The sequence below is a fragment of the Pteronotus mesoamericanus genome, unplaced genomic scaffold (assembly GCF_021234165.1).
Source record: "Pteronotus mesoamericanus isolate MK-2021 breed Mesoamerican mustached bat unplaced genomic scaffold, CSHL_Meso_final contig_25, whole genome shotgun sequence".
NCBI lineage: Eukaryota > Metazoa > Chordata > Mammalia > Chiroptera > Mormoopidae > Pteronotus > Pteronotus mesoamericanus.
The window spans coordinates 12,406,212-12,419,630 of record NW_026555105.1 but is presented as its reverse complement, the minus strand read 5'-3'; the positions used below and the strand labels follow the sequence as shown (position 1 = coordinate 12,419,630).

General features: G+C 45.1%; 1 protein-coding gene across 1 annotated transcript in view; it reads right to left on the bottom strand.

Moving 5' to 3' along the window:
- Nucleotides 1-13,419, bottom strand: part of PTPRT (protein tyrosine phosphatase receptor type T) — a 668,669-nt gene that overhangs the window by 128,412 nt on the left and 526,838 nt on the right. The window contains exons 15-16 of the mRNA XM_054574063.1: nt 8,503-8,638; nt 1,198-1,227 (exon numbers count right to left, since the gene is read on the bottom strand). Of these exons, the coding sequence (XP_054430038.1) occupies nt 1,198-1,227; nt 8,503-8,638 (166 nt within the window). The remainder of the gene's footprint in view (nt 1-1,197; nt 1,228-8,502; nt 8,639-13,419) is intronic.

Sequence of the window (13,419 nt, the reverse complement as noted above, 5' to 3'; positions counted from 1 at the left end):
GTCCTGGTCATCTCTCCAACCAGTGTCTGGAACAGAATGTGCATGTTCAATGTCTACTGGTCAAATGAATGAACAAATGAAGCAAATTCTCTGGTACTTCCAGTGTTGTTGGTGGTGTTCCATTGATTTCTATATAACACAAGGGTAATGGTATCAGAATCTTATCTGTTCTGTGCCTAGGTCTATTGACCTGTGGAATAAGATCTGAGCAGAGTGGATGGAAGAGTCTTTGACTGGCTGTGTTTCCATCTGCGAAGGCTTCGGCAGGTGATTGCTGCCAGACATGGCCTCTCTCACAAGTGTGGGTTGGAGGACACCATGGAATGTTAGGCAATATATTATACTTTACCAGGAGCCAGACATTCTGAATTTTAATCCTACGCTTTTGATGACTGAATGTGTGACTTCACATGCCTCTCTTGAACTCAATTTTAAAGTATGGAAAATGCGTATTAGGAGTTTGAAACCAACTCAGTGGTTTTCCAACTTTACATTACCAAGGACCTATTTATGGAATTGTTCTCCTTTACTCTCATGTTTTGAAAATGCCTGGTTTAATTATGAGATGAAGCATCATATTTATTTAGAAAGTTCAATAAAAAGTTGACAGGCAATTAGCCAACAAAATGCATCGATGGTATGAGATCACTAATGCTAACATCAAACAGAGATACTTCCAGCGCAAAGCAACGACCCTGGGTGTCACCTGTGAAGCTGTTTCTAGAAAAAGTCATGATGGCCTGTAGACTTCCTGAAATAATGGGAACAGTCGATGAATCTGTTTCTAACCTTTAAGCCCCTAGGGCTACCCATTTCCTAAATAGACACATATGGACTCTGAGGTTGCTGAGATCTGAGGTTCTGTTCAATGTGTGTAAGTCTTGCAGGAGGATTTGGTTGACCTCCTGCTGGAATATGGGGATTTCTAAGTAGAAAATTACAATGACAGAGGAGAAACAGCCCTTCACATCTCCGAAAACAGAGGGTAAAAAAACCTAAGGTGGCAGAAACATAACGGACACAAACAATGAGAGTGCATTTTCAAATGGAAAACATCTGCACAAAATAAAAGCTGAGACTACAGATGACTTAGACGGGAGTATGAGAAACCAACAGACACTTGGCTGGTGCAGGAAATGCATGCCACAGGTCCCCTTACAGGGCACGAAGCAAAGTTAACCCCGGGTCGATACTTACAAGTAATAGGAGTAGGAATAAGCATTTCTTCTATATATTGGTGGGCAGTCAGATGAAGGAAATGTCCAAAAAGGGGGAAAAAGAAAAGACAAATAAAGAAGAATTAGATTTATATGAAATCTTGATTGTTAGAAATGCACATAGTATTTCAGCATCCCAAAGCTCAAGGAGATGCATGTTTCTCTACTAAGTCATTGTTGCTGAGAATCAGATACTTTCATTCGTAGAAAAAAATGAGAGAGACCTCTCCTATGATGGAGAAACTCACTACTCACACAAAGGAAAGCACATCGCAGTTGACTGTGTTAGTTGTGTAAAGGTTCTTTCTTAGAGTCAACTAAAACTAGCATCATTAATTATGATTTTTTTGGTCTTGGATCAGATTTCTGTGGCCTTCCAGAGAGAGTCTGTCACTCTTCCACATGACAGTGTTCTTATGATCTAGAAAAACCATAATGACTTCTGTCTTCTCTGTTTCAGGTCAGATCACATCAGTCTCTATTGAGTAGATCATACCAGAACAAGGGGATTGTGTAGCCAGCATCCACCATGGCTCCACAGTGATCCACACTTCCCAGTACTTATGCCTACGTGTAGAGTACTCCCACACTGAATCAGGACTGTCCCCATCCGACCAATGGAATGGAATAGGCATTACACTTTGGGACATTTTAGAATAGGTCAAGAAGAAGTCTTACAGCTCTGCCCAGGTCTTTGCAAATCTCACTTTGAACCCCGAGTCTCCCTGTAAGAAGTCCAAGTATCCTGAAGTTGTCATGCTGGAGAGGTCACGTGGAGAGACTACATTAAAAGGTGCTGAGACTGCATGAAGACAAAGAGCTATCCAGCTAGCCCCCAGCTTATTTTTAAGCCATTACATTTCAGGGAGTAGTTTGTTACATATCAGTAGATAACCAGAGCAAAATTCAAACTTCATGAAAGAGCACTGCACTAACAGAGAGGAATTCCAGTCTTTAGTCTGAAGAGACTACAGCTTGAATAAACTCTCTGTGCCTTCATTCCCTCATCTGATCCTTAGGTGAGTTGAACTAGATCAGTGGTTTCCAAACTGCGTTTCCAGGAACCCAGCAGTTCTGCGGAAGTCTCATGGTAATAGGGGAGGGGGATACTGAGCAGGTAGGGCTGCCGGTCTCCACTCTCTGCCAAGCCCAGAGATCCTCCACTTTACCTATTTTATAAATTAGAGTTTCATTTAGGAATTCACATGACTAAGAATTTTTAAAAAAATCAATGTTTGTAATCTCCTTCTGATGACCCTTCTAGCTCCTGACTTCTGAACAAGAACTCAAATAAGTCCACAATATTCCCTTTGTTAAACTTTGTATTTTATAGGGAAGTAAGTAAGCATGCTTTTATTTTGCAGACTTAGTTACACTGACAATAACTGTTAAATTTGCGGATAGAGAAAAATTGCTGAATAATTCAGGCTCTCAAATATCCATCTGAGTAGGCAAGAACAGTTTCCTTCCCTCTTGAGTTATTTGGTTAATTGCAAACATCTTCCAGTTTGTTTGGCACAGGAAGATACAGTGTTTTTATCGGCAAAGTGGAAATGCATCCTCAGAGCCTCATATTTCCCCCTCTCAAGTAGGAGATGGCCAAAGATCCCAAGGCAAGGCCACTTCTAGGCTTTCTCTCACTTATCAAGAGAGCCCAGCTTTATAGCTTCAGAAGGAAAATGGCTCAGAGCCAAGAAGCCATGGCAGAAAGAAAGCCCTGTGCCTCCTTGGGACACCGAGCTGGGGAGAATGAGCCACAGTGAAGCAAGATCTGGTCACTCATAAAACTGGTCAATAAACAGTGGCCCTGGATGATGATGAAAGGGGTGAAGAATTCTTAACTGTGATGGGAAGGGATTGGAAGAGTCCTTGCAAGTCATCAAATCTCCCTCACCAGCCATACAGTTTGGGACTATAAGACCATTCCTCTTCTTCATTGCTGGCTCTGTGGTCCAGTACCTGGAAATGTGATTCTTCAAGGGCAGAAAACTCAGGACCCACTTAATGAAGACTAATGGACACCTGTGTTCTCCATAGTGTCAAACACTGGGCTGAACATCGAGAGGCCAGGGTTCTGATCCCAGCTCTTTAACTTGCTCACTGTGACATGTGGGACAAGTCAATTCTTTCTCATGGACCTCTGTTTCCTGATCCACGTACAGGCGAGTGGCATGGATAACTACCAGCATAAGCTGCTTTGAGGAGCAGAAATGTGGTAGGCCTTAGCATCCCAGTACCACCACTTGCTAACTGATGACAATGAACAAGCCACTAAAGAACTAAGTCTTAGTTTCTCCATCTCAAGGTTAGGAGCAATAATTCCCTATTACCAAGAGTCATTGTGGGCATTAACGTTAGGTCAAATTACTCTAAATAATATTCAAATTATGTATGGTATATAAAGTATTATGAGCAGGTTATATTAATCTAAAGTAATATTAGGTTATATTAATCTGAACTAAAAAGTAGCAGGGTTCAGTAAAGAGGATTTTATGCCCCTACCTCATCCACAAAACATACGGTTTGCTGTTGCTCATTCTGGTGACCTAGAACACAGTGTGCACCTCTTTAGAAATATTAAAATAGTAATAAGATAAGAACAAGTACTTATGTAGTACTACTAGTACATAGTTAGGAATTGCTCCTGGCTGTTAATGACACAACAACTTATGTATTCCTCACAACCAGCCTGACATATAAGTATTATTACTGCCCCACTGTACAGATGAGAAAACTGAGGCAAAGAAGGTAAAATATCTTGCCCAAGACCACTCAGTCAGTAACTGGATTTGATAGTTCTTGACCACTGGCCTGTACTGCCTTTGGGAAGGGAAGAAAACAGATGTGTGTTGAACAACACAGTGAGTCAGGCATTGAGATGCCACATATTTATCTCTTCTAATCCTACACACAATCCCATGGAGCATTACTCTCATCTTTATTGGAGGAATCTCAGACTCTGAGAGATCACTGTTTACCAGGTCTATGGCTCTGTGATTTTTGGATCAGCTGCAAGACCTCTATCCTGAGCCAGGATCTCAACACTGTCAGCAGCCCCAGCTGCACCCAACATTCTGGACCCTACGGCTTTTATGCTGTCAGCCTTCAGGATCCACTGCTGCCTGGGCTACCTCCTGGTGAGAAAGCATGTTTACTTAACCTTCCAATCACCACTTCCAAGTAGCTTTTCTGAGTTATCCTGTTTGTTACCAAAAGCCAGTGCTGTCCTGACCTAGCTTTAAGGCAACTCCAGAAGGACAACAACTGACAAGCTTTTATTAATTGAATACATTTTCCCAATTAAATTGCAAGGCCTTCTGGGTCAGGGATTATAGTTCTTTATTCTGTGGCCAATACACAGAATACATATATGTTTTCTCTAAGGCTTGAAGAAGATTTACTGAAGGTCTAAATTTATAAGGATACAGTGATATTGCGAGTAACAGCCTGAGACTAAAAATCCTGAGCAGGAAGACAGCTATGCTTAGAAAACAAAAGCAAAAAAACCCCAAACTTAATAAATCACACACTGCACAATCTTATTTTCAGCTGGCTTGCAAGATCAACTTGAGACACAGATTCTCTTTTTTGTTCCATACTATTTAAATAAGACTAAGTTGTCTATTTAACTATCCAGTTGACCATCCACCAATCCATCTAGCACATAAAGCCATCCAGCCGTCCGCCCATCTGTCTGTCCATTCACCCATCTGTCCATCCCTCCCTTCCTCCCTCCAAACATCTATTTATCCACCCACTAAACAATTTATCCATCTGCCTATCCATCTAGCCCATAAATCCACACATTCATCCACATAGAGACACTCATCCGGTGTATCTCCATGTAGCCCTGATTCTGCATAGTCCCTCTTGAAAAGAGGGTCCAAACAACCAAAGGTACTACAAAAAGAATTGTAAACGTTAACTTGCATCTTTTGTAAACTGTAAGGGAATCCTGTTTGATTCGCCCACCATCTCATATCCCTTTCTGCAACCTTTCATTTCTCAAGTTCCCCTCCACCCATTATAAACCAACCAGCCAACAACAGAACATACCTCTCGTTTCTCTCCTCTTTTTCTCCTTATACTTTGAAGATAAATTGATTTAGCTTCTTTCACTGAGTCCTTGCTTTAGTCCTCTGTACCTCTACCCCACTCTCTGCTGGTTTTCTAGTTCAGTATCACAAAACAAAACACTAGCAAGAGAAAAACTCTCTTTGGAGAGTGACAATGAAGCCCTAAGGCCAATGAGGATGAACGTTTCATGGGAAGAAGCTAGGGGAGTCTTATGTGTCCTGGAAACATTTGGCTGCAGCTTTAGTGAAGACTTTGAACAAGCTGGTTCCATTAGGAGCAGAGAAAACAGGCAGCACTGTGCCCATGTGCATGGAGGTTGGGGAGAAGGCCCTGATCAGGCCAGCGCAGGGGGTGCAGCAGGAGTTCGACTTCTGAGAGCTCCCGGACCCAGAACTAACTGTGGGTCAGACGGTATTGAAAAAGTGTTGATACAGAATCCTGAGTTGTGATAATTTGCCTATTATTTGGGGGTTTCTTTTCCTTTAATAACACTTCCTTTAGGTACCTGCAGACAGTGTTCTGGCCAGCAGTAAGTTAGTGACAGACTCAACTGAACAATGAAGTTTTCCCCCTAAGAGGTAAAGGAGGCCACCAAGCACTTCACCTGCCTTTAGTGAAGACTTTGAACCAGTTGGTTCCACTAGGAGCGGAGAAAACAGGCAGCACCGTGCCCATGTGCACGGAGGTTGGGGAGAAGGCCCGGATCAGGCCAGCGCAGGGGGAGCAGCAGATGTCATCTCAATGTCATCTCCAGACATGAGAAGACATTGTGGTCAATGTACAGAGGACAGGCCTAGGCTTAATTCCTCTGTTTTCCCCCTTTTAGCTTTGCCCTCTCCTCTCCTCTCTTCCCTTTTCCTTCCCCCATACCTATATGTACATTATTTTCAAATAATTCAGCAAAATGTTGTGTTTTCTCCAAAAGATACTGTATATGTCAACAACCGACTGGCAAACTCCTGACCTCTCTGCCCACTGTGCAACCCCTGAGATTTGCCTCTCAGGGAGACATGGTGACCGTGTGACACCTGTTGGTGGGGTCTGATGAATAACTTTGATAGAGGTGAGAGATGAAGATATGCAGAAGAGGTTAAAACTGCACAAAGGACTCCCTTTATACTTGTTCTCACTCTTGGAAAAGAAAGCTTGTTCCTCCCTCCTGAAAAGTCACACATTTCAGAAATAGCTGTTGAGAAGGAAGTGAAGTTTTTCCACAGGCTCACAAGCCATGGTGACATTGGTTGAGCTGGGTTTTAGAAAGAGCAAAACTGGAAGAGTCTATCTGATTTACAAATCAGTGGCAAAGAATGAGAACAGGTCCATCAACTGGGGATGCAATTCTATCAAACTGGGTACTCTTTCCAGGTAGACAATTGCAAACTCACCTCTGCCTCCAATGTGTCCGTGACTCTAAGACACACGAGAATGATCTCATATGTGCAATGTGCTTACTGCCCCTAGAGAAATCAAAACCTCATGTTCAGCCTCATCTAATAGCAGCTGACTTATCACTGAGACATTCAATATGGCCACATTTTATTGGTGATGGTAGTAATATGACAATGCAGTATAGTTCTTAACCCTTTGGGGGTTCTCGCTCCCCAATATTAACATAATGCCTTCCCTTCCCCCAAACCTCTCTGACCTCAAAATCAGCAGCTGGATGAGAACTTTAACTCTTTAGTCACTCTGCTTGGGAGCCTGAGGAAGACCATGGTCCTGTTAGACAAAGGGTTTCAAGAAACGATAATGTCCTACCAATAAGATGCCCTGGCCATAGGGGGCACTGGTTGACTCAGAACAGACCATCAGAAACACAGGGACATTCTGATGCCAAAATGGCTACGAGAAGTCTCACTGTGTGTGTAGTGGGAACAATAGTGTATTTCTGATTCACTGATGGCTGAAAATGGGGATTTTACTATTATCTTTGTTTAACTTTCTGTATTTATATATTCACATGACCCCTTAGGTAGAAACTGGGCGTAGTTTTGGGGGCATTCCGTCCCTTTGTTTGATGGGGAACAAATTTCAGGAGCACTTTTTTATTCTACAGATGGAAGCAAGTCCCTGGTCCTTGTTACTGGGCTTACCTTGAACTTTGTAAGTAACCAAACCCAGAGCTTCGGATGGATGGGTTAAGCAGTTTGTTTAATAATGTAAAAGTCTCTTTAAATGGGGGGCAGGGCACAATGCTGCACATATTATATATTATTACAATGTAGATAAATAAGTGTTTTTGCTCTGGCAGACTGGGGGAGGTGGGAAGGTGGAGGCCAAGGTTGGGACCCTGGTGTGGGAATTGAGAAGTCATGGAGGTGAGTGGTAGGCATGGAAACCTGGTGCCAGGCCAGGGGCTAAGCAGAGGTGGGTAGGAGGACCCTCTGTTTAGAGGAAAAACCAGTGTAGTGTAGGGACAGTGATGGCTGATGTTCATCAGCTTTCCCTCTCTGCAACTCCCCTGTGTTATCCTCAAGCCTTGTGAGCATCGGATAAACAAGACGGCTGTGCAGTGAATCCTGGGGAGAAGCGAGGAATCTGCACCCTGGCTTTCATGAGCACATGATCTAGAGGAAACACGCTATATGAGAAAACTGGGTTAGCTGATCAGAGGTGCCCAGGAAGACATCCTGTTGAGAGGCGACCGGCAGCACCGATCCAGCTGGGAAGGTGTTGTGGGACACTCTCCCTTGAGATGACTGCTCCATTGGAAGCTTTCTCCCTGCCATGGAGAGGGCAGCCTGGACGGCTGCTCCTGGACCAAAGGGAAGTCAGGCCTGAGAGGAGATGAGGAGGCTGAAGCATCACTTTCCTGCATCTGTATTTCTGGGCTCATCTGTGTCCCTGGGGCTGCCTGGTTATCTTGATGACATGACCGATCACCACAGAGCAGTTAAATCAGAGAAGGCTCATTTCATGATACAAAGCATCCCAGGGTACATCCAGGTGGTCGAACCAGAGGGATCATTAGCGCATAAGAAATTGACTGTCTCAGGGCCACCCACCAAACAGGGAGCATGTGCCCGTCAGTCACCAACAAAATTAACCAAGTTGGTCCAAATATTCCAGGGTCTTGACAATCACAGCAGTACGTCCTTGCTCGAGAGCAATCAACACAGCAACAACCTGGCCACGCAGCAGTGGCGGGCGGGGGGGGGGAATGGGGGCGGGAGTTGCCATAATCAGCAGGGCAGCAACCCAGACTCACCTCCTTTTGATGGTGAGCATCACGCCCAAGAGAATGATGATGAACATGAGGAGGCCCGCTATCACGCCGGCCATCTTCACGGTGTTGTCCACCTGCTTCTCTGGCTCCACGGTGTTGGAATTCTGAGTGGAGGCACCTTGGAGAAGAAAGGAGGTGAGGGAGATGTTGAGAAGGCTCCTGCATGTGGCTAGACAATAATGGTAATGACAACAGCTTATCTTTACTGAGAGCTAACTATGTGCCAGGCACTCTGCTGAAGGTATCACACATATTGTCCTGTTTTTATCCTTCTAGGGATTAATCCTTTATGATGTTGGGGTTATTCTTATGTCCTTTTCTGGTTTGCAAATGTAAAATGGGAGGTTCCGGGAAATTGAGTCTCTGAAGGTTACACAACTGCTGTGTTGGGGCATCCTTACTGATCGCCCTTATCCTCAGTTGGAGGATTTTATTCCTCATGCGGCTTTATCTCCAGGATCAGACCATGGAATTACAGTTCGATTCTTGGGTTCATGAAATTATTCCAAACCCTACTTCATCCTTTCAGGTAAATGGTGAAAACAACAGCTTTATGTTACGGTAACACAATTAAAATCACTGGATTTACAAAGATAAAAACAAAGGTTCTGTTTTGTGTCTTGTATGAAAAAAATGTGGTGGCGTAGAAATTCAGTGTTTTAAAGAGAACTGCCTTACGTTCAGAAAAACACATCTGACTGACTCCATTTTTGGAGCCACTCTGCTAGCTGGCAACTCACTGACTCAATTCCAGGGAGCTGAGCACCAACTCTGTCCTCTGCTCTGTGCTGGAACATTTCATGGGCCCACCTTGGTCAGTCCTCACAAACACTCCAAAAACTAGACATGAGTTTCCCATTTTGTAGATGAGAAAACCAAAGGAACTTGCTGAAGGTCACATGGCTGCTATAGGTCAGAGTCAGGATTCCATAGCCTTTCTGACCCTCAGTCTAGGCCTCAATAGTCAGAAACCTTGCATTCAACTTTCAGGTCCCCTGGTCCCTCAATCCCCTATCCCAAAGCAATGATTTGTTAATGCCACAGCAACTGTACGCAGACAAAAAAATGCCTAAGTGCCACCTCTTCATGCATGGTGCCAGGGACCAGAAGCAACTACTCCCTCCAGATATCTGAGTGGACCCTGCTGGGGAGCAGTCCCGCACCCCGCCTCAGTGCCTCCTGCTGCTCCTCCTGCTCCCAGTGGCGCCGTGGTTGTGTGAGTCTGCTTAAATCCAGAGAACCTTCTTCCTGGCCCATCCCTACTTTCCTGCTACCTCAGCACCAGGTCATCCTTCATCAGTGACAACATCTTCTCTGGTTGCCTGGACCCCTGGGGGAGTCCCTCTCCTTTCTCTCAGTCTGATAACTCTGTTTCACTTTGCACATGCCTTAATGTATTATTCGTTCTTTCCCCATCTGTTTCCTCCAGTGGTCTCCAGGCTCCTTGGGGGGGAATGCAAGGTTATGCCTCCTCTGTCCTTGCTTCCTCATGTTAGACCAGAGCCTGGCTCATAATAGGTGTTCCCTTAATGTTTGTGCTGTTCAACGTGGAGCTGAAGGGGTGACATCGCTGCCCACACACACATTTGTTCTCATGGAACCGAACTGAGTTTATCCTTTTTCAGCCACATGTTCACAGAACTCAGCTGAGGGGAAGGGACATTAATGCCCAGAAGCTATGATTCTGATTCCCCCAAATTCACTGATGGTTAAGAACAGCCCGCTGGAACAATGATGTATCCCCTCTTCTTCCTTAAGAGCATCCAGTGTTTATTTCATCAGAGCACCTCCCCCAGACTCTCTTGTAACTTAGACAAGCTGTCTAAGTCTCCCTGGTCAAGCCAAGTCTCCCTGGTGAGAACAGCAAGTCTTCAGGAACAGTGAGTGAGTCCTAGCCAGCTCTGTAATGCCAGTCTCTAGCCCAGGCCTCTGCCCTCGTAATTGTTGGTTAACAGATGATTATCGAATGACATAAAGGCAAGTGAACCACAGTTATTTGCTTCATTCATCAATGGGCTCCTGAGTACCCAGGGGCTGAGCACCAACCCACGCTCTCCGTGGGGTCAGAGAGGCTTCTTCTGGGAGGACTTATGGATGAGGGATTTTATTCATCCACGAAAGGCAAAACCAGAGCACCAAATCCCAAGACCACCCCGGCAGGCTCTACTTATCTAGAGCCCAGATAATTCCTGGAGGAGTTAGCCACCAGCCCCTTTGGCAGGGCTGGGCTCACATTCCAGAGTGGGGGGTGGTTCCCAGTAGCCCCACTGAGCTCCGCCTTCCCAGTGTGGAGACAAGATCTCTGCGATCTGTCTAGACCCTGAGACATAGGACGTGACCAAGCGCAAAGGAGGCTGAGTACCTCAGACCGGTTTCCTTCATGCTGCCAGAGTCTTTTTATTTGGAATTGAGGTTAAGTATTGGCTCTGGAACATTCACTCATTGGTGTCGCTGAACTTAATGCCTGTTTTGAGATCCTCTTCTAGAGACTAAGGGTACAAAGGCAAAAAAGCCCTGGAGAGGATCCTAATTCTTCAAGAACACTGTTATTGGCTTGGTTTAATGAGGTTCACACTTCATTCCTTCAGTGAATAATCACCAGCACCCACTACCTGCCAGGCATTTGGTGACAGACTGGTGAGCAAAACAGACAGAGCCCCTGCCCTCAAAGAGCCTACAGTGAGTGTTGGGTGGGGCTCAGGAGACAGGATTCATAAACCAAGAATTAATAATAGTAGGTTTCCAACTCTATCAAGGATCAGAACTGAGAGGCGCACGCCACTTGGGAAGTTGTAATGGGGAAATGAGTAACTTCCAGGAGGAAGTGGCCAGTGGGATGAGCTCCAAGGGAGGATGGGTTGTGACTGGAGGAGGAGAGAGTGAGATAGTCACAGGGGAGCAGCAGAAGAAACAGCACTGGCCAAGGCTGTGTGATGAGCCAAGGAGCCCAGTGCACTCGGGAAATGAAAGAAACGTAGTGTGATGAGGGCGAGAGAGGCGCTGGAGAGGGCAGCACAGGCCACTGCACACAGGACATGATAGGTCGCGATGAGAGTTTTTGTTCTTTACCCCGAGAAACACAGAAAGCCACTGAGTATTATCCATCAGGCAATGATGTGGTGTGATCTGTATTTCCAACACATCATTCCAGCTTCATTGTGAAGCCGAAGAGGATTGGAGAGATGAATTTTGCAGGCATGTGGGTGGGAGATGACAGCTGCTGGACTCCGGTAATGGCGATGGAGACAGAAAGATGCAATAAGACAGACAAATGACCTGAAATAGATATAAATAAAACCTGCTGAAGGACTGGACATGGGAGTAAGGGAGAGAGAACTGTCGAAGAGGATCACAGGTCTTCGGTTTTCCTAACAAAGTGGATGATGGTGCTGTTTATGGGTTCAAGAAACAATTGAAAAAGAATAGCTTTAGAGTAAAGATGTGTGTGTTTGGGGCAATTTGAGCTTGAGAGATATTCTAGAAAAGTACGAGCTCTAAAAAGAGGTCAGAGTTGGAGGTAAAAATGTCTGAATCACATGGATGTAGATGGTACTTGTAGCTTGGGGTTGGCGGCGTCACCTGGGAGAATAAAGTGTGAAAGGAGAAGCAGGCTTAGATAGAGACTTGAGGGTGTGTGGCACAGGAGATAGAGAAGAAATGGCCAGGTGGTTAAGAAAAACAACCGGGAGAGTATTGTGTCCCAGAGCCAACAGAAAAATGTTTCAAGAAGGAAGGAGAAATTGACTGTGTCAAACACTACTCCCAGGATAGAACCAAGCTCCACACTGAGAGGAAAGTGGAGATCATAGATGAGTATTTGAAAAACTTTTTGCAATTAAATCCTAAGATGTCCCGAAACAGAAGCACCTTCAGCGGTGATCGTGAACCAGCAATGGGACGTACTTCAGGGTCACAGAGGAGCATCCAAGACATTCCAACAGGCCATCTCAAAGTCGACAGCCTAGTGGTTGAGACAAATTTGATGAGTTCAGCAAACAGGCATCAGAGCTGACACCACAGATTCTATACAGCAAGGTAATTAGGAGAAGCCGGGCTTGGCTGGCTAACTAGACTCCAGGTACAGGGTTGTGAACATTCCCTGGGACATGGCACATCCAACCTCTGCTTCAGCACCCTCTTAAGGGCATTTTCTCTAGATGCAGGGGGTTTGTGTCCCGGTTCATAGAGGAAGCGTGCCGACAGTGTTCAAGGGGATAGAGGTATAGAGGGAATGGCTCTGGGAGCAAAGGCCAAGGAGGATTCACATGTGGCTCCTATATTAGAGAAGAAAATAAGAGGGACAGGGATAGAGGATAAGCCAGTCCTGGTCTTGTTGCAGTCCGGGATGTGTGCATGGGGCTCACATCATAAATGCCCCATGAGCAGGTGAGCACCTGTGCTAGGGCATAGGGAAGCACATGAGGTTGGCTAATGACAGAGACTCTGGGTAACGTGATTGCCTGTCTCAGGCAGGCACTGAGCTCCTTATCAAACAGAAGCTCAATCACTACTTCCTAAAAATTTAGCTTAAAAGTACTGATCCATTACTGGGGGCCAAGCAATGTGCTAAGCACTTTTCATATAATAAGTCATTTAATCTTTATAAACTTGACTCGGAAGGAGCTGGAGTTAGTTTCCCTTTTATACAGATCAGAAGCGTCCACAATATGGTAAAGTGACTTGTCCCAGGCATCTAACTAATGAGTTTTGGAGCTGGGATTCTGTGTGCAGGACTCAACTCCTTATCATTACAATGAACTGTCCTCGATGGAAATGTAGCGATGGAAATGTAGCTAAGGAAACGGCAACACTGGGCTCACACAGAAGGTCAGCCATCTGACTCACTGACCTGAAATCTGAGGGAACTCTCCAGAGAGGCAAATCAGAACCTGTTCAGGA